Genomic DNA, 18,886 nt, shown 5'->3' on the forward strand with positions numbered 1-18,886 from the left:
GTTTTGATTATTTCTCCGTCTTGGAAAATTTGTGCAACTTTGCCACACTCAAGATGGCGGTTTCTCTAGGCCATTCTTTCGAGGTAGTACGTCATACGCTGCGTCAGTCGCGCGTAAAGTTGTGTTGACAGGAGCGGCAGGAGTTGTCAGCGGAACAGCAGCAGCCTGCTTCAGCGGAGCCGAATGGAGTAACCACAAAGAAACAACTCCAGACGGATCATCTGTTATTATCTCAGAAACACCGTTCACACAGTTAAAACTGCGACAACATGGCCGACGACCAGTCCACTCAATCCTGGACCATCGACCGGGACGACTACGAGCTCAATGAGGTGATAGGTGAGTAGCTTAGCCTGCTAACGTTAGCATCCTAGCTTCCCCCTGTTTCCACATCGGTATCGGCTGCTACTAGCCAAGTAGCATCGCATGTCTGTAGCTTAGCAGAAGGCCATTTACAACCCGCAGCTTCAAGACAGGAAGGTTAACAGCTCTGTAGAGTCTCTTCTATCCAGACCACATTAATCAATGCTTTCTGCTTCTGGTCTGACTTTATGTAAGACAGCTCGAATCTAAAATGTTAGCTAGCTAGCTAGCTGAGTGCGTGAAAATCCGTGAGTGTTTCTGGAGGGTGGTGCTCCTTTCCTGAAGGTGTGACACGGATTCATACTTTACTCTCAGTCCCGGTAACGTGACCAGTGATTTTGAACCAAAAACGTGGATTAATGTGACAGAGGCCTGCACCTTTAAACAACATCAAAACTACTTTCCAGCAATGTTGAAATCTACACATGACCTCAGTCACCTAGAAGAAACAAGTAGTTCACTGTGAAGTTCAGCATGAATGTGTGGCACCCTATTACCTCGCAAACAGATAATTTAGTTTCCCGTCTGTATAAAGTCAGTGTGCTCCTCTGGTCTCTTTGTGTCATGGGTTCATTGACATGTTTACCATCAGGGAGTGGAGCGACTGCAGTGGTCCAGGCAGCCTACTGTAAGCCCAGGAAGGAGAAGGTGGCCATCAAACGCATCAACCTGGAAAAATGTCAAACTAGCATGGATGAGCTCCTGGTAAGAAACTACGTGTGGTGTGGGTTTGTGATTTCAGATAAAGAGTGAGGTACAACCATGATCACCGACAGGATGAAGTCAGCACATTATAAAGACAAATTAAATGTCTGCACTTTTCTTTCTTTTCTTTTTTTTTTTAATGACTTGCCAGTCTCTTCTCAAATTGTCACAAGCGACGGCACTTAAATGTCAACAGAATTTATCTGATGTTTTGTTTTAACTTACGTTGCTGTCATCAGCTTCAGAAAACTTCTAAATATGAAATGAATGTTTTTGTAACAGCAAAAGAAATCTTTGCAAAATAATCTTTACTGGACGTCACAGTTCTGCAGAGTGCATCTAAATCATGACTCTTCACTTTCAAATCCTGTAGAAACGACAGAAGACGAGGGTTGTACAGTGTTTAATACATTATGATTTTCTCAGTCTGTTATCAACTCACCACTAGCACACCTTGGAGAAACATCCAGAGCTTCAAGACAGTCAGAGCCACTCTGTTACCAGTCAAGAGAAATAAGTGAACGTCACTTTAGTCTGGTAGCGCTTTGGTCAAAACAAATGTGCATAAGCTGTGTGTTGGTGATGTGTGTCACCAGAGGACGATTGTTGAGATAAGCTGCCTGCTTCATGTGTGTGAGGGCAGGATGCACTAACGGAGAGTCTGACCCAGACTGAAGTTAGTTATCATTATAAATCTTAGACACGTATTTAGCTCTACAGAGTGAAGTAAGGTATGAACAGTGAGTGAGGGAAACCTATTGTTTGTTTACTCTGTTATGAAGTATGTTTATTAACATAAGGATAATTAGAGGGGAATGTGTGTTTGCCTTATCAAGTTAAACAAATACAGGACCGATCCCGGTTATGAATCACATCGAGGCAAACTCTTAAGGATGTCGGTGCCTTAAAGCAGCCTGGACCCGTTTTTCCCCTCACAGTTCATCCACTAACATTTCAGACTCTGTGGAACAGATCAGGTCGTCTGATCTTCGACTTTTTTAATGTGCTTTTTGTGTTTTCAGCTTTCCTTTATATGGACATGAACGTTTAGACCGAGAGATGACTCTGCTTCAGTCTCCTCATCTGATCAGCAATATTGCTTTTCAAAGACTTATAAACATGTGACGGTGTGTTTTTGTCTCTTAGAATATTTGATCACATTACCTCTGCTTTAGGTCGTCCATCTGCCCAGACCTTACATAATACATCAAGGGCCTTCTTCAATTCACCTTTGTTTGTTATCTAGGTTCAAATGGTCTTGGCTTGGTGGCCGAGTGGTGATGTAACCAAGGTAACTCCTCTGGAGTCAGAGCGAGGTGCTGGGTTCTTGTGGTTTAGGATTTAGGCTGTGTATAAGAGTGAGAGCAGGGATTGTCTTATTCAGACTGCACTAAGAGGAAGAAGTTATTAGATTTACTCCACATCAACAGGTCATGTCCTTATTAAGGCCTGTATGACTGAGCTGCGGCTTGTAACTTCAAATCAGTTATAAATATTAAGTTAGGTTTTTTTCCCCCCTTTGTATTGCACCAGTCCTGTTGCTCTTGTGACCTTGTATTTCTTCCTCTCCTGTGCAGAAAGAGATTCAGGCCATGAGCCAGTGCCACCATCCCAACATCGTGTCTTACTATACCTCCTTCGTGGTGAAGGATGAGCTGTGGCTGGTGATGAAGCTGCTCAGCGGTGGTAAGTGCGGAAATGTCCAAAGAAACTCCCCTCTGACCTCACTTAATCTTGATCAACACATCCTGCCACTGTTTTAGTTTATGTTAGCTCAGATTATTTCTGTGTCCGATGCTCCTGTGCTTCCTCCTCACACCGCTATACATGAACTTCATCTTCATCGTTTTATAGCTTATTTGAATATAACTCGCCCTCTTCACTTCCTTCTTTTTGTGCATTGTATCAGAGTCAGGTAACATTTTTCTTCACCCGGTTCATGATGCACCAGAAGGATCACTTTTCTGAAAACGCCATGTCACTCAGCAGCCTTACTCCTACTTGCTTCATCATTTTAATGAGGTGAAGGGGAAGTTTCCTCCGCAGAACAGCCAAACACGGTTAACACTGAGGCTGAAATGAAAAGCAGGAACGCTCTATCAGACAAAATGTTCTCTGTGAATTCCTCCTTTACAACCACACAATTGAATCCCGTCGTATAAATCACAAACTCGGCCTCTGTAATGACGAGGCTAGAGTCAGATAATCTGGAATATAAATCGCTCCAGTATCTAAGACCTGATTTGGAGTGAAAATAGGCCGTTAATAGATGGTTTCTCTGCTTCTGTGTCACTCTTTTAGTACCATCTGTTTTCACTTTGAGGAGTTTACCCTCGTGCTGGCTGCAGTACGGACCCACAGCCCAATTAATACGACTCTCTAGGAGGTCTTTTAAGGAGCAGTTTACCACTGTTTTCTTTAGATGTAGATTATGACCTAATGAGGGAGAACAGATGTTAGAAAGTGGCGCTGCCAGCCTGAAGGTCGTGTGTAATGTGGGATGGTGGCAGCTGCACTCTCGTGGTAATGAAGGCACGCGCGCGTCAGGATTGTATACGGGTGTATTGGTCACACTGGTCGAAAGGACGCAGCAAACGTTTTCAATTTAAAAAATAAAAATAAAAAATCATCTTCTACTCCAGAGTTTACGTTACATTGCTACAGGAAAAGGCCGAATCTTTCTATGAATGAAAAAGCTTGACATCTCAGTAACCCAACCACAAACAGATAAACGCCATGTATGTCTCTCTCTCTCTCTCTCGCTCTCGCTCTCTCTCTCTCTCTCTCTCTCTCTCTCTCTCTCTCTCTCTCTCTCTCTCTCTCTGTCTCTGTCTCTCTCTCTCTCTCTCTCTCTCTCTCTCTCTCTCTCTCGCTCTCGCGCGCTCAGGCTCAGTGTTGGACATCATCAAGCATATCATCTCCCGTGGCGAGCACCGGTCCGGGGTGTTGGATGAGGCCAGCATCGCCACCATCCTGAAAGAGGTCTTGGAGGGTCTGGAGTACCTTCACAAAAACGGGCAGATTCATCGGTGAGTTCCTCACCAGGCTGCAGGGCACACCTTGTTCTCCCTGCATGCTGTGTTCATGTACAGTGAGAGCTCATCATTCACTGTGAGCCTTTCATCTCTGCGTACGAGCGTGTGGCTTCAACTAGACTTCGCTCCTTCAATATTTAATACAGTGAAAATGTATAATTGAGGAGGTTTGTTTTACATAAAAGTCCCTCCCAGGAACCCTGTGAACCAGTGCTGAGCAGAAAGCCCTCCGTGAAAACTCGACTCAGCTTTATTCCATTTCATTTTACTTTCTGTGCAAGGGACCATGTGCAATTAAAACATAAATGTAATCATTTGATGCATTGCACCAGAGTTAGCCTGAGGCGAATTTACATCTGCAGTCTTTTAGCAGGTGAGTTTTATAAAGTTTTATAAAGCACCTTTCGTACCGGAAAACACTTGAAGATTTAAAAAACAAAAATAAGGTTTGCTTTAAATGGACTTGTACAATCCCAGTTTCTCTTCAGTGTTTTTTTTTTAATTCTTACTATAATGTTGTTTTATTACAGATTAAAAATTAATGAATTTAAAAATATATATATATATATTTTTTTTTCTAGCTCACCACCTTTTTTTTGTGCGGCCGCTCCAAGCGCTCAAGTTGTGAATCTTTTAACTTTGCAGAAACTCACTGTGGATGTCTGTGGCGCTGTTTGCCAAATGTACGATGTTAGCTCTGCCGCCTACTGATCGTATCTTGTCCTCACATCCTCTCTGCTCCGTGTCTGATCAGGTAGAAAACGATCTCAAATAAAAACATGCAGTAAAAAAGTAACAGGGTGGTGTCAGTCATACAGCCACCGCTGTCAGCAGACTGTTGCCATAGAGACGGGATTGATGTTCCAGCGCACAGCCAGCACTTTTCTGCCCAGAAAAAAACCCACTTGGTGGACACGTGACCTTAGAGTGCAAGCTGTCAGTCTTTTCAATCGACAGAGAAAGCAGCTGCTGGAAAAGTGAATACAAAGTGATAACTCGCTCACATCTGATGAGAGAGAGAGAGAGAGAGGATCCTCTGTGTTCTTATGTCTGTGTACCCAAACACAAGTGAGGTGGATTAAAATGAGTCAGATCAAAGATGCTGCTCTGACTTGTTTGTGTGCAGGAGCGGTAAATGTTTGCTCATTTGTCGAGTCAGGCGTCATAGCCCAACCACTCCTCTGCTGTGCACCAACTGACTCATGACATCTTAAAAGTTAATATGTTTTCATGCTCCTTCTCTTGATCGGCAGGGATCTAAAAGCTGGAAACATCCTTCTGGGGGACGATGGCTCAGTGCAGATTGCTGGTACCTCGTCTTGTTTTTCTCTGCATTGAACGCGTTTGTTGACACATTTTGACGAGACTCTCTTTGTCTGTTCTCAAATTCTGATCCATTATCTATATTTCACAATGAATTCTTCTCAGTATTTAAATATTTCTCTGACTTGCCTCCCCAGACTTTGGTGTGAGTGCCTTTCTAGCAGCCGGAGGAGACATGACGAGGAACAAGGTTCGGAAGACGTTTGTAGGGACACCGTGCTGGATGGCGCCTGAGGTCATGGAGCAGGTGTGAGCCTTGTACTGTCCGGGGATCTTTTCTCTCCCACTGTCGTCTGTTGCTTTTAACTCTGTGCTGAATCCAGACTCGAGTACTTTAGTTGATCCGTTTTTATTCTGCAGGTCCGCGGCTATGACTTCAAAGCTGACATTTGGAGTTTCGGGATCACAGCCATTGAACTGGCCACGGGCGCCGCACCGTATCATAAATACCCTCCTATGAAGGTAACTGTGTGTGTGCTTACTGCTGTCTAACCTTCTGTCAGTATAGTATCTCATGTGTTTGTGAAAAAGACCACTTTGAGCATCCTGAGCAGACACCTTTAGAGCACCTTTTGCTCCACACAGAGTGGCTGCTAATAAGAGTCTGTGTCCATGAAGAGCGCCGTTTGTCTGGCAGCTCTCGTGACTTCAGTTGCAGAGCGCTTCTCATTGCACTTCTTGTCATCGTTTATGAAAGTGAACTTCCTCTTCCCTCTGTAACGACTGCGAGGCCTGTGTTAGAACGCTGTGTGTGCTACGTGTGAGCTCGTGTTCACGGACAGGTCTCACAGAAAACATGAAAATGATGCCAAGGAGTCGCGCTCTGGCACTGACGGCAGCTCGAGACCTCGAAAAGACGAGTCCCATTAGTTTCTTCTCAGCCACTGTTGTTGACAAAGCTGATATTAGATGCCCCGCCCCTTCTTCATTTTGATTGGTCAATGAGGAAGAAGTGACTTTGTTTTGTTTTTCCTGGAAATGGATGTTGCCAGCACAAATAAACGCCCTAATGGACACAGACCTTACAGGGGCCCTCAGTTTGAATATATACAGTATTTGTATACAAGTTCACTGACTGCAGCTGGTCTTTGTGCGTTTTTAGGTGCTGATGCTGACTCTGCAGAACGACCCACCCTGTCTGGAGACGGGCATCGCAGACAAAGAGATGGTGAAGAAGTATGGCAAGTCTTTCAGGAAGATGCTCTCCCAGTGTTTACAGAAAGATCCTGAGAAAAGGTCAGTTAGTCTCCAAGCCTTTTCTTGACTGAAGGTGTGCTTGTTTTGCCTTCCTCGACATTCCCTGGTTGTGCAAAGAACCTAATGAAGAGCCTTGTGTCTCTTTCCTATTCAGGCCAACCGCTGCTGAGTTACTGAAGCATAAATTCTTCACCAAAGCCAAAGTGAGCCTTAAACCACCGTTATGGAAAAAAAGCTTTAATGTGTCTTGTGCTTCAGATCAAAGTGTTAAAGATCCTGCAGTAAACGTTTGTGTCTCTCTCACAGAACAACGAGTATTTGCAGGAGAGGCTCCTGAACAAAGGTCCAACGATAAATGAGCGGTCTAAAAAGGTTCGACAGTCATTCCTTGTATAAAAGCTCAATATTTCAAGCATTAATGTATATGTACGCCTTTGTGTTCTCCCTGCTCAGGAGAAGCTTAAACCAGAGGAAGTGAGTCAGCATTCAGTTCTTCTTGGTATTGATATATGTTCTGTAGGTGCGTCGCGTTCCCGGCTCGAGCGGACGCCTCCACAAGACGGAGGACGGGGGTTGGGAGTGGAGTGACGATGAGCTGGACGAGGAGAGTGAGGAGGGCAAAGCTGCTGTGGCTGCTCTGCGGGTGAGACTCGACGCGTCTGCGTCCAGTGAACTTTATGAAGTTACTCTGAATGCACACTGCCCCCTTATGGCCAGCAGAGAGTGCTGCAAGACAGAAAACCGATGTTTGAGCATGCAACATGAATCTGAATGGACTATGAGTCTGTCTGTTCAGGGATGTGGGGTGGCCTTAGTTTGACTAAGATTTGTATTTGGGTCTTGGTGTGGGATTTTACTCTCTGTTGTCTTAACTGTGATTTCAGTCCTGTGTCTAAAGTCACTTTGTGTCAAATTCCTCCAATCCTACAATGCTCCATCAAGTCCATATGTTGAGGGGATAAAAGGAGAATTGCATGTTTTTAATCCTGACAATCTGTCATGTCCATCCTGCAGTCCCCCAGAGTGAAGGACGGGTCCCAGAATCTGGAGGTGAGTCCATTTTTAGTGGACATGACCTGGAAATCTTGATTTATCTTAATGCCTTAAAGAGTGATCTGCATGACTTCTCGTGTGTGTGTGTGTGTGTGTGCTCTTTTTTTTTTCTATTCATGTAAAACTCAAAATAACTACAACTGCTAATGTTTTTTGCACAATGGTATTTCGTAGCTTTTCCCAGCAGCCGACGGCGCCTCGGGAAGTCTGCAGCCTCCGGGTGTGGCACAAGAGAGGCCTGCGAACGCTGGCCAGACAGGAGAGGAAGCGGCACCGCAGGCTCCCGCTCAGGCAGCGAGCCCTTCACATGCACCCGCTGCTCAGGTACAGAAATAAGCGTTGGGGGGAGGTATCCCACTCCGCTGGTGACAGAGAACTGCTACTATCTGCCCATATCATCAGCGTCTTAATTCATTGGTTGGGTTGTACTTATGACTCGTTCATAATCCTCATAAACTTCACTTCAGAGTTCACGAGGCAAGCTGCTGCTGAAAGATATTTTAAATGAATCATGAGAAGCTTGAGTTTTAACAAAAGACATCAGGTCTGCTACTGCAGGGACGCACCAGGTTAAAAAAAAAAAAAGTAATGTCATATTAATCAGGCTTTTTTGTTGTCAGCATGAAAAGAGGGTTGTAAACATACCTTTGTAAATCTTGTACGAAAACAAAAAAAATAGTTTTAAAGGTAACGCTGTTTCTCTGCTTCCAAATGACCTCACAGTCCCTTCATAATGAACCAATGGTTAATGAACATGACAACACAAGTTCCATTAACATGAAGGTGTGACATGAAACGTCCATGACAGACTAAACATTTATCACTTTTAGTGAACAGCCTCGGTAGGTGAAGCCCTGACAGGGTGTCAGGAAGCTGGACTGTAACTTAACTTCTGTGCTGCTGCAGGATCCAGCTGCAGCCAATGCCAGTGTTCCCATCAGCCTCGTCCTGAGACTGAGAAACCTCAAGAAGGAACTCAATGACATCCGATTTGAGTTCATGTCTGGAAGAGGTAGGCGCCATCTGCTGGTCACTTCTGGCACATTTTAGTTTGAATGATTTTTAACTGAAGTGTAACTCTTTACATCTTTCCTCAGACTCTGCTGATGGAGTTTCTCAGGAGCTGGTCTCAGCCGGTCTGGTTGACGGGAGGGACTTAGTCATTGGTGAGTAAGAGACATTGTATGATGTAACATCAACTGGGAGAAATCTGATCACTCTAAACCTGCCATCACAGGAATCTGAAGCTGTTCATTGCAACAAGCCAAAAATCCTTTTCTCACGTGTTTTTTAACAATTCCACCAGATGCTTGTTCGGTCAGTTTCTGCTCCGTTCCAGCAGCAGAGCTGATACGTTTCACTTCATCCAGTGTGTGTGCGCTTCCTCTGGGTCTGCTGAACAAGCGGGACGGGAAGTCAGACACCGATACGACATTAAAACATCCGGTTTATTTCCAGAATGAAACACTCTGTTTTGACGGTTCAGAAAAATAACTGTCTACATGTTTAAGTGCTGATTATATAGAGATTTATACCACATACGTCGTATTATCTGGCGCTGTAGCAAGTGAATCTGTTTAATTATCGCGGGGATTCTTTGCACGGAGCCATCACACACTGGAGCTGATGCACAATGCACACGGATCTGGTGGAAATGAGGGGTCAGAGTTTTTGTGTTCTCTGTTACTGCTGCAGTTTCAAATGTAGGTGGCAATAGATGATTCATCTCTGCAGGGTGAGAACTAAAATCAGAAAACTGTTTCAAATAATTCCAAAATCTTGAGGGAGAGGAGGTCTGATCTGGAACCAGCTGTCTCAGAGAAAGATGTGACGTGCAATGAAATGAAAGAGAAATGTAAGAGTGCATCTTAGTTAGAGGCTCAGCATGTAAATCTGCTCTTCTTTGTTTTTAACACAACACCTCCCGAATCCAAAAAGCTTTTCTTTGTTGACCTCACTGGATCCATGTTATCTGAGGGCAGCTGATGGTTAGCATTAGCTTCATTTGACTTTATCCAAACTGTGTGAGAGCATGATGATTATTCCCAAGCCTCCATCTTATACATACAAATGTACGCATGCTGAGTTTGATGACGTAAACATATTCTTTCTCGTTGATTTTGATGCATCCAGACTTTTGTGGTGTTCTTATTGTGAATGCCTATAACGTGATGAGGATGAAACTACAATACTTGTGCAGCCTGGATTTAAAAGCTGTTACTTCCTGTCTGAACCGCAACGTAGACAAACGTCGTCTTCCGTGCTCACTTTATTTCTTCTCTTTGTAGTTGCTGCCAATTTGCAAAAGATTGTTGATGATCCTCTCAACAACAAAAATGTGACTTTTAAATTGGTAAGTACACGGACTAAAAAGTGCATGAAAGCATTCAGTGTGTCACTTATTTACAGGTGTGACCACTGATTGCTGTTTCCGATATAAAGACAGTCAGTCCAGTCTTTAAGAGGTTGTTCTCTGTCTTTCAGGCCTCTGGGGTGGAGGAGTCTGAAATTCCTGACGATGTTAAGCTCATTGGATTTGCGCAGCTCAGCATCAGTTAAGTCAAGCAGAGCCAGAAACAAAGGACAGAAACTAATGGTATTGCACAGGTGCAGTGTAGTCAATTCCAAGAAACCACTACTGCCAAAGACAGGAGGAAGAGGATGACGCTGATGAGGAGGAGACGTGGAGCTGGCAGGAGTGTGACACTACTGCAGGATGCATGAGGACCACAGAGAGAAGGGGCTCAGTTCATCACAGGAATCACACTTGAAAAGTTTACAGTGCGCTTATACAGTAAATGGGAGAAGAGATGCAATCAACTATATCAACTCCTAATTTCTTTTCTTTTCTTCCTCTTCATACATAAGCACAATCCAAACCATCTCCTGCCAGTACTGGAAGTGATTGCCTTTTTTTTTTTTTTTTTTTTTTTTTTTTTTTTTTTTTTTTTTTAATTCAATTGTGCCACAAAACTCCAGTGTCGTGCCACCTCTATACGGCACTTTATGCTACACTGAAATTGAAAAAGTGTAAATTCAGCCTTAGTTCGTCAAATTATTTTCTGTCTCTGATTATGGGGTGTTTTCAGACATGTAAGAAGACATCCCATAACACAGATACAGAGAACCTTTAAACAGACAATAGTCTTAGTTTTATAAATGAGTAAATTCAGTTAAAAATTTAACTTAAACATACAACAAAATTACCCGATTTTCTGTACAGCGCAGCCCGGACGTGTGGTGGTTTTGTCAAAGTGTAACCAAAGAGTTGAGGCTCTGACTGCACCGCTCGAATCATTGAGATCCACACAAATCGCCAGTCACGGCTCTGCCCCAGACTGCAGTCAAAACACGGATAAAGATCATTCCCCCCAACGTTTTTAAAGACAGGAATATTTAGACCTGCCTATTATTCTTGTACTATGCAATAGGTTTTTTTCTTCTCACCGTATGTGACCACTGGTTTCTGATTCTTTTTTTTTTTGCTTTGGTTGAATTAAACCAAATTTTGTGTTTGCGTCTCACAGGAAGTTCATGAAGTTATCCTGCCAACCAGGCAGCTCCAGGCAGCTGCAGTGAGAATTTATTTTAATTTTTACAAGTAGATAACAAAACATAACAAACCAACAGACAGACACGTGTAATGATTGCTGTTTTCTTTGTCCCCTGTAAGAGGATTTTATTGTTGTTGATCTGTTATTATTGAACTAACGGCTGAGAAGAATCCTGAATGCTGTTGAGCCCAGAGCTGCTCGTGTTACAGGCTGACTGTAAAAGGAACTTCTGTGGAGATGTGCACATAAAAAATGGAAACAAATTCCTCCAGAGAGAAAAAGTTAAAGAGGGCAGTTCATTCAAATTGAAAAAAATAAAAAATGGGTCTTACCTCTTGTGGTATTCAGATATGGAGATTGTTTTAGTTTTTCCCCATTAGTTTCAGCTGAACTTTGTATTTGGTGTCAACTAGCAAAGTTAACAAACAACTCAGATTGTAAATGTGGTAAAGAGTCAGAACCTGCTTTATATCAGCGCTGTCTTTGTGAGCATGTTTGCATGCTGATGTTAGCAACAAGTCTGTAGCACTGCTTGACTTTATCATGGATGTAGACTCTCATCTTGATAATTGCAGATTAAGTTTAAGAATAGGTGAACAAGGAGCCTGCTGTAAAAAGTCTTATTGGAACTGTTAGACCATAGTGTCTACTGCGGTCGAGCAGTTATTAGTTTGAATGGTTAATACAGAAACATTAATTCATTTGGCTCACATTAGCAATGTGCTTCAAAAACGTTTGTGCTGTTTTAGGGAATCCTCTCAAAGACTTAAAGAGGAGTTACCGTTGAAATTTGGTGTACACAAATTATTAGCATGCTAACTAAGCAAAGGTAACATCCGCTAGACGTTAGCATGTTAGCATCGTGATTGTGAATATGTAGGTATTCTGCTGTTGGCATACAAATAAATACACATCCTCGCAGAGCTGCTGGCACGACTGCCGACTCTTCAGCGCTACGAATATCACACACAAACTCCCATTTTCCTCCATTGTGTTCAAGAGCAGCACATGGACTGTTGATCTTTGGCTAATAAAACCAAACTTGTTCATATCTGGATACCACTGTTGGTTAATATATCAAACATATATCTGGGTGAAGTAACCCTCCTTCAGAAGCCAGTATTTTCTTTAGTCTCTTTGTCACTAGGTAACTTGTTTTGACCGTACTGTAGTCTGTTTGCTTTTTAAACACTCACCAACCAATCACTGTCGTCACTCCCAATGTAGCCGTGTGGTTGTTTTGGTACCACGTGCAAAGGGCTGTGAAAGAGCTCCAAGTTCAGGTACTGATGTAAATGGTATGTTAAAGATGTTGTAAATGTACATATGATGGCAACTCCACGCACTGTCACACAAACATCCTGACGTTTGTATGTAACGATGTAGACGCAAGGACTCTTTCAATGTACGTCAGATAAAAGGAACATTTAACTTGTAAATATTGATGACAGCTTGAAACAGACCGAGGCTCATCAAGTTCATTAGACAGAGTTGAATTTGTTTTGTAGTGTTTCCAGCTTCTTTTTTTTTTGGCCTTTTTGTCGGAGCATCTCTAACCATGCACAAATGATTTATTCAATTGGCACCTTATTGATCTGCTAACATGCGTTTTCTTTTTCTTTGATAATTACTTGAGGATTATTTTCAAACACTCTGTGCGTTGACGTCATGAAATACATTTTTTCCTCACTGAAACCTGTCAGAGGCGTCTTGATAAAATGCTGTTTTTAAAGTGGCACAGGTTACACTTCTCTCTCCTTGCGTGTGTGTGTGTGTACTTGTGTGATTTGGTGATAAAATGATTGATCATGAAAGGCTTTGAGCTGAGACTCACTTAGATTTTTTTCAAAATGTCTGTCCCTTTTTATTGTTTACTCAAAGAAAACCCTCATTCTGCCTCTTCACGGGGCCTCTGAATGATTAGTATTAATGTAATCATTTGATTGGCGAGTACATCTTTCTTTTTTAAGGCCTTTTTTATTTTACAGATCATTGCATATATTTTTAAAATATGATTAATCTTGACATATGTACATCAAGAAATGAGGTGGAATATTTGTGATAACAGACAAAAAGAGATTCCTCGACATATTTAGATTATTGTCAACACATGAAGATGATTTTTGGTAGCTGAATAAAGTCACATGATGGAATACAAAGAGTGAGGACAATGTTTAATTCAAATAAAGCAAAGTTATTTTCCTCTGTCTGTAAGTGAACCATTACCAGCCACGGTTTATATACAGGTCATCTTGCCCCCACCCACACATTCAGTGACTGACCTTAGTCAGATGGTTAAAAATTCATTTTGAGACTTAAGACATTGAACCACAGTTCTCTGCCATTTTCCCTCTCGTGAAAATGGCAGAGTTTGGGGAGATTCTGAAAACCATCGGAGACTTCGGTTTCTTCCAGAAGCTTCTCATATGTGGGTTAAGTCTCCCAAATTTCCTACTGCCAACTTTCTTTTCAAGTTTTCTTTTTGTGGATTCAGATCCAGAGCGGCACTGTAACACAGACTGGATCCTTCAGACAGACTCTAACCTGAGCGCAGAGGAGCAGCTGAACCTGACTCTGCCCCGGAGGGAGGATGGGACCTTCAGCAGGTGTAGGATGTTCAAACCTGTGGACTGGAACATTAGTACCATCAGGGAGCACGGACTGAATGAGACCACAGGGTGCCAGGATGGATGGGTGTACAGCAAAACGCTGTATGAAGCCACCATAGTCACTGATGTACGTCTAGAACCATGTTCATGTGATGTTTTCCTTTCTTCCTCCCTCCTGAGTTTAACTGTTTTTTGCAGTTTGATCTCGTCTGTGGCAAATCGCACCCAGCAGAAATTCTGCAGACAATCTTCATGACTGGTTTACTTACTGGTTCATTCGTGTTTGGACCCACAGCTGAATCGTAAGTAACTTTAAATACACACTTTGGGTTGTGTTTTTTCTGATGTTCTCCATCAAACCTCTCTTTACTTTAGGTACGGCCGGAGGAGAACCACCCAGATACCAGTTGTCCTTTTGTTAATTTTCAATATAGTTTCTGGTGCGTCTCCAAACGTTTATGTTTATGCAGTGTCACTTTTCATTGTTGGAGCAGCACTTGGAGGATACAGAATCAACTCTGTTGTATTAGGTATGACCAACATCTTTGTACCTCACCAAACATCCTTTAAAGGTCACATATTATTAGTTTATTTAAAAGGTCACAGTGCAATTTCATAAAACACATGATTACACATGGTTAAAAAAAAAAAAGCCAGAATTAGCCAGGCTAGTTTTCATCTGTAGTCCCCGGGCCATGATGTGAGAAAGGCAATAAAAATTACAGGTTATTTCAACAGGTCAGTCTCAAAGTTCAACAAAACAAGTCACCTTGCTGTGGGAGTGTCACTCACCTGGGGGAGGGGTTACTGCTCTTTGTGATGTCACAAAGGGACAATCTCTAAAGCACACACTTTCTGAAAAGTGGAGAAGGCAACAGAAAGGATAGACTTTTTTCGATATTGAGGGGTTTTGTAGACGGACTAGAGACACATCATACAGACACCAGAAACCTGGGGAAAGGGGTTTTTTGCACAATATGTGACCTTTAATGTTCAAACTCACAAGCATGAATCTGTCCTGCTTTTAAAATGATAACAATTTTGTTCTACCTGTGCAGTAATGTTTTTTAAAACTCTGTTTGCAGCTACAGAGTGGATTGGGGTCACCAAAAGGTCGATGGCCTCCTGTTTGAGCCAGATGTTTGCAGGTCTCGGACAGTGTGCCATGGCTGGTTTGGTCTATGCCATTCGTGACTGGAGAACAGCTCAGTATGTGATGGCAGGCGGACAGGCTGTGGTGTTCTTGTACATATGGTATGAGTTTGACATACTTTTTATTTTATTTCTCCACAACGTAACTGATTTAAATATTAACACACAAATTCACCTGGATCACAAAGTTGCTGCATATTAGAGTGTTTGGTAGCTCAGGTTCTGATTGAAAATCAGAATAATTTAGACAGTTCATGATTTGCTCGTGCGATTGTGATTACACTTGTAAGGTGGATCCCTGAGTCTGCGAGGTGGTTGCTTGGAAGAGGAAGAACCGAAGAAGCGAACAAGTTGATATGTAAAGTTGCAGCAATCAACAAAGAGAAACTCCCAGAGAATCTGCTGAATGAGGTAAATCAGAGTTCAATGAAGCTGCATAGATCCCAAAGAAAAGAATGAATTTTAGATGAAATTTTAAAGAACTAACTAACATGAGTAGTTCTTGTTTCTGTGAAAACAGCTGTCGAGCAGTTTATCAGGCATGTCAAACATTCTTAGGGGTTTTTAACTCTTGGACACTGAGACTTGAATATAGTCCTCCTGTTGATAATAAACCATTGTCCTCTAACTCCTAGTTCAAACGTTCCTTTGCCAACTTCATAAAACTAAACAAACATATCAACTGCTCCTTCACACAATAAACCTCATGCATCCGTTTAGTGTCACATATTCAAATTATTCCAAATTTTGCGTTAGCAGTATTTTTCAGCTTAGCATTAGCTGGTCACTCAATTTTAGTGCCATCTGTTGAATAATCCTTCAAATATACCACATCTTCACATAACTGTTATTCAGTTTTTAGACCAATCTTCGGCATTATTGCGTTCTGTAAACTATAAGGTTATAATGGAGTTTATCTATACATCTCCTTAATGTTACACAATATTTTCTCTGTATATGTGGTAAATGGACCTGAGCTTGTATAGCTTGTATGTCCACGTACACATTCGCACACTGAGGGCAGAGGTTTCTATGTAAAGTGATCATCAGAAGTAACTAATCTCATTCATGCACATTTAAAGGACATTGATGAAGCCCAACCCCTCCGGATTAGAAACGGCCAACTCCATCAACTGAGCCACAGCCGTCCAATACCTGATCCAGAACTATAATATGTGAATCTAAAGACTTACAAAACTTATAGGTGAATACTAAAAGTCTGAAGAGTACTAACAATCAAACTTATGCACGACCTAAGACATCATTTACGAACATAGTTTATCATGTCTTTGAGGGTTATGGAGTAAACTAATCACAAGAAAACAAGCTTTGATATCCAGAGATAAAATATCTGATATTTGATTCTCCTAAAAGCTGCATTTAAACATAAATGTGAGCACATACATTTTCGGCTTCCACACAGATGTTTGCCAACCAGCATGAACAAAAGGTATTTTGTCTTAAATGGTAGACTGAAAAGGTATTATCAAATGCTTAATCTTAACATGAAGGGATCATTTCTTTACTAACGTGTGTGAGACATTAAAGTTTGAAACCTGCAGTAAGCCCTTGTGAACTCTATTTGGCATTTACGGTTTTGAAGATCTTATCCCCCTTATGCAGGAAAAAGGGTTAATTTAAAGGTTGTTTTAATTAAAAAGGTTTGGCCAGTTTTTTTTCTTCTGTTGTTGTAATAATGATAATAATAATAATAATAATAACAACAACAACCACAATAATAATAATAATACATTTTGCCTTTAGGTAACATCAGACCAGGAGGTCCACAAAGGAGGACTCAAAGACATTTTCACCTCAGTAGTCCTGATCAAATATTTATTGATTTTATCTTTTGCCTGGTAAGCTCAGCACATTTGAATTTTTTTTAAAAATAATATATTATCTCCTGTGTAATGTTTTTTTATATTTTTGCGGTTTCAAGGTTTTCATTAAATCTGGGCTACTTCTGCGTTGTTCTGAATGTGGGTAAATTTGGTCTGAACATCTTCCTGGTTCAGTTCCTGTTCGGGATCACAGACACCCCGTCTCATCTCCTCTGTATCTGGGTCCTGGAGTATGTCGGGAGGAAGAAGACCCTCATATCAACCATCACGATGGGCGGTTGTTTTTGTCTCTTAACTTTGGCCTTCCCTCAAGGTGAGTGTTTTGTCTTTCACATCCATTACATGAGAACAGATGGCTGTGACTTGTATAGGTCTAATGTACTTTGATGTCTATTCCAGACAATGCTGTTGTCATAACAGCCCTCGTCACCACTGGAAAGTTCTTTCTAAACTGGGCTGGGTCAGTATGTATGGTCTACATTCAGGAGTTGTTTCCCACTTCTGTCAGGTACATTCAAGATCAATACTCTAAACGTATAATTAGATATATTTTATCTATAAACTATGATTACATTAAAGTTCAACTCCACTCTGTCAGACAAACAGCGGTTGGCCTGGGCTCCATAGCCTTTAGATCGGCAGGTTTACTCTCTCCTCTGCTCAACATGTTGGCGGTATACCACTGGTCCATACCCATTATAGTCTTCAGCAGCCTGGCTGTGGTCAGTGGAGCGCTCGTCTTCCTGCTTCCTGAGACCAGCAGAAAAGAGCTGCCTGATTCAGCTATGGACGTAGAGGGCAACAGGTAAGCAAGCGGCACAATTTTCTAAGAAATAATCTCAGTATTGGATTTATTGAGGGCTAGAAACAAGCGAGACCAGTGAAAGTCTTTACTTGGGGTTATGTGCCTAAATATAAAGTTTGTCAGTGCAAAGATAGCTGTTTAACCATTGTTTCCAGAGTAAACAGAACTAACCAGCTATTAGGCATCATATTTAATCTGGGGGTATAAGAGTGATAAGGCTCTTTCCAACTTATTAAAAGTAGTATTATTTTAAAGTCAAAAATACGTTTTAGCATGTTTGTAGGCACTTTGGCGAATTAGCTAGTTTCTGTTTTCACCCATCATCTCCCTTGGAGTCATTGTCATTTAAAACAAAAGCTGCTTTGACTACACCTGGAGTTTCAGCCTTGAATTCTGGGTGTTGTAGGAACAATTGAAGACTCTTTATCTGTTAGGCTGTATATAAAGTGTCTGTCTTTAAGGTCGACTCTCTAAAATTATAACATACCATTAATGAAAACAGGATAAAATGTTGAAAAAAGTCAAGTAGGTGAAGTTTACGTTCATAAGGATGTCATCTAAATGTCTTTTCATCATAGGAATGGCACAGTGAAGAAGACGGGGAGCGACTCAAACATGGCCGACCACAACAGAAACAAATCCACCAAACTCTAGAGAAAATACTGAACTTTGTTTTACTTCGTTTTTTTGATGTTTGAGAGGATTATTTGGATTCAAACTACTTTTTTTCCTTCAGCGTTGATGAGTCATCCTGTGTGATTGCTATTGTGCTGTGTCCAGCTGACAGTTTCTGTGTTTATCTTAATTGCTGTCATTAAAAACTTCTGACTGGCTTTTGAGAAGGGTTTAAAAAAACTCTGTTTGGTCTGATAAGCTCAGGTGAGCAGGGAGATTATTTTGCAATTTTTGCACTCTGTGAATATCCATTTAATACCATTACATCATATGTAGAAATAGCAGCAGTCACTCACAGCTGAAGATGTGTAGATGTGAGTAAATGTCTTAGCAGGCAAATCTTAAACTCATGCAGGAAGAGTTGTTTATTCACAGCAGCAGTAAAAATATTACAGAAAGGAGTTAGTAGTCAGAAAATGTTCACCCTTGTCTTCGCATGAGAGCGACTGTAAATCAGTGTTGAAATCATTTTCAAGCACAATCTCTTCTGTTTTCAGTGTAATGCCAAGACAAAATATCAATAAGATCACAGTTTTCACCAAACCAACTGAATGAGACTCGTTTTCAGTCT

General features: G+C 41.6%; 2 protein-coding genes across 2 annotated transcripts; both read left to right on the top strand.

Moving 5' to 3' along the window:
• oxsr1a (oxidative stress responsive kinase 1a) lies at positions 1–13,389 on the top strand. The gene is made up of 17 exons (XM_079348941.1): positions 1–339; positions 956–1,068; positions 2,646–2,754; positions 3,956–4,097; positions 5,357–5,412; positions 5,564–5,673; positions 5,787–5,888; positions 6,529–6,662; positions 6,778–6,826; positions 6,930–6,995; positions 7,144–7,266; positions 7,638–7,673; positions 7,851–8,000; positions 8,583–8,688; positions 8,774–8,842; positions 9,965–10,029; positions 10,161–13,389. Exons 1-17 carry the CDS (start codon positions 270–272, stop codon positions 10,233–10,235), a joined length of 1,575 nt encoding a protein of 524 aa, XP_079205067.1. The 5' UTR covers positions 1–269; the 3' UTR covers positions 10,236–13,389.
• Positions 13,390–13,489: 100 nt separating this feature from the next.
• On the top strand, positions 13,490–18,353 carry LOC306827248 (solute carrier family 22 member 13-like). The gene is made up of 10 exons (XM_079348936.1): positions 13,490–13,966; positions 14,038–14,141; positions 14,215–14,369; positions 14,925–15,093; positions 15,282–15,402; positions 16,756–16,850; positions 16,934–17,148; positions 17,235–17,343; positions 17,434–17,640; positions 18,219–18,353. The coding sequence occupies exons 1-10, from the start codon at positions 13,592–13,594 to the stop codon at positions 18,292–18,294; spliced, it is 1,626 nt and encodes a 541-aa protein (XP_079205062.1). The 5' UTR covers positions 13,490–13,591; the 3' UTR covers positions 18,295–18,353.
• The last annotated feature ends 533 nt before the right edge of the window (positions 18,354–18,886 follow it).

Source organism: Symphodus melops (assembly GCF_947650265.1).
Source record: "Symphodus melops genome assembly, chromosome: 7".
NCBI classification, from domain to species: Eukaryota; Metazoa; Chordata; class Actinopteri; order Labriformes; family Labridae; genus Symphodus; species Symphodus melops.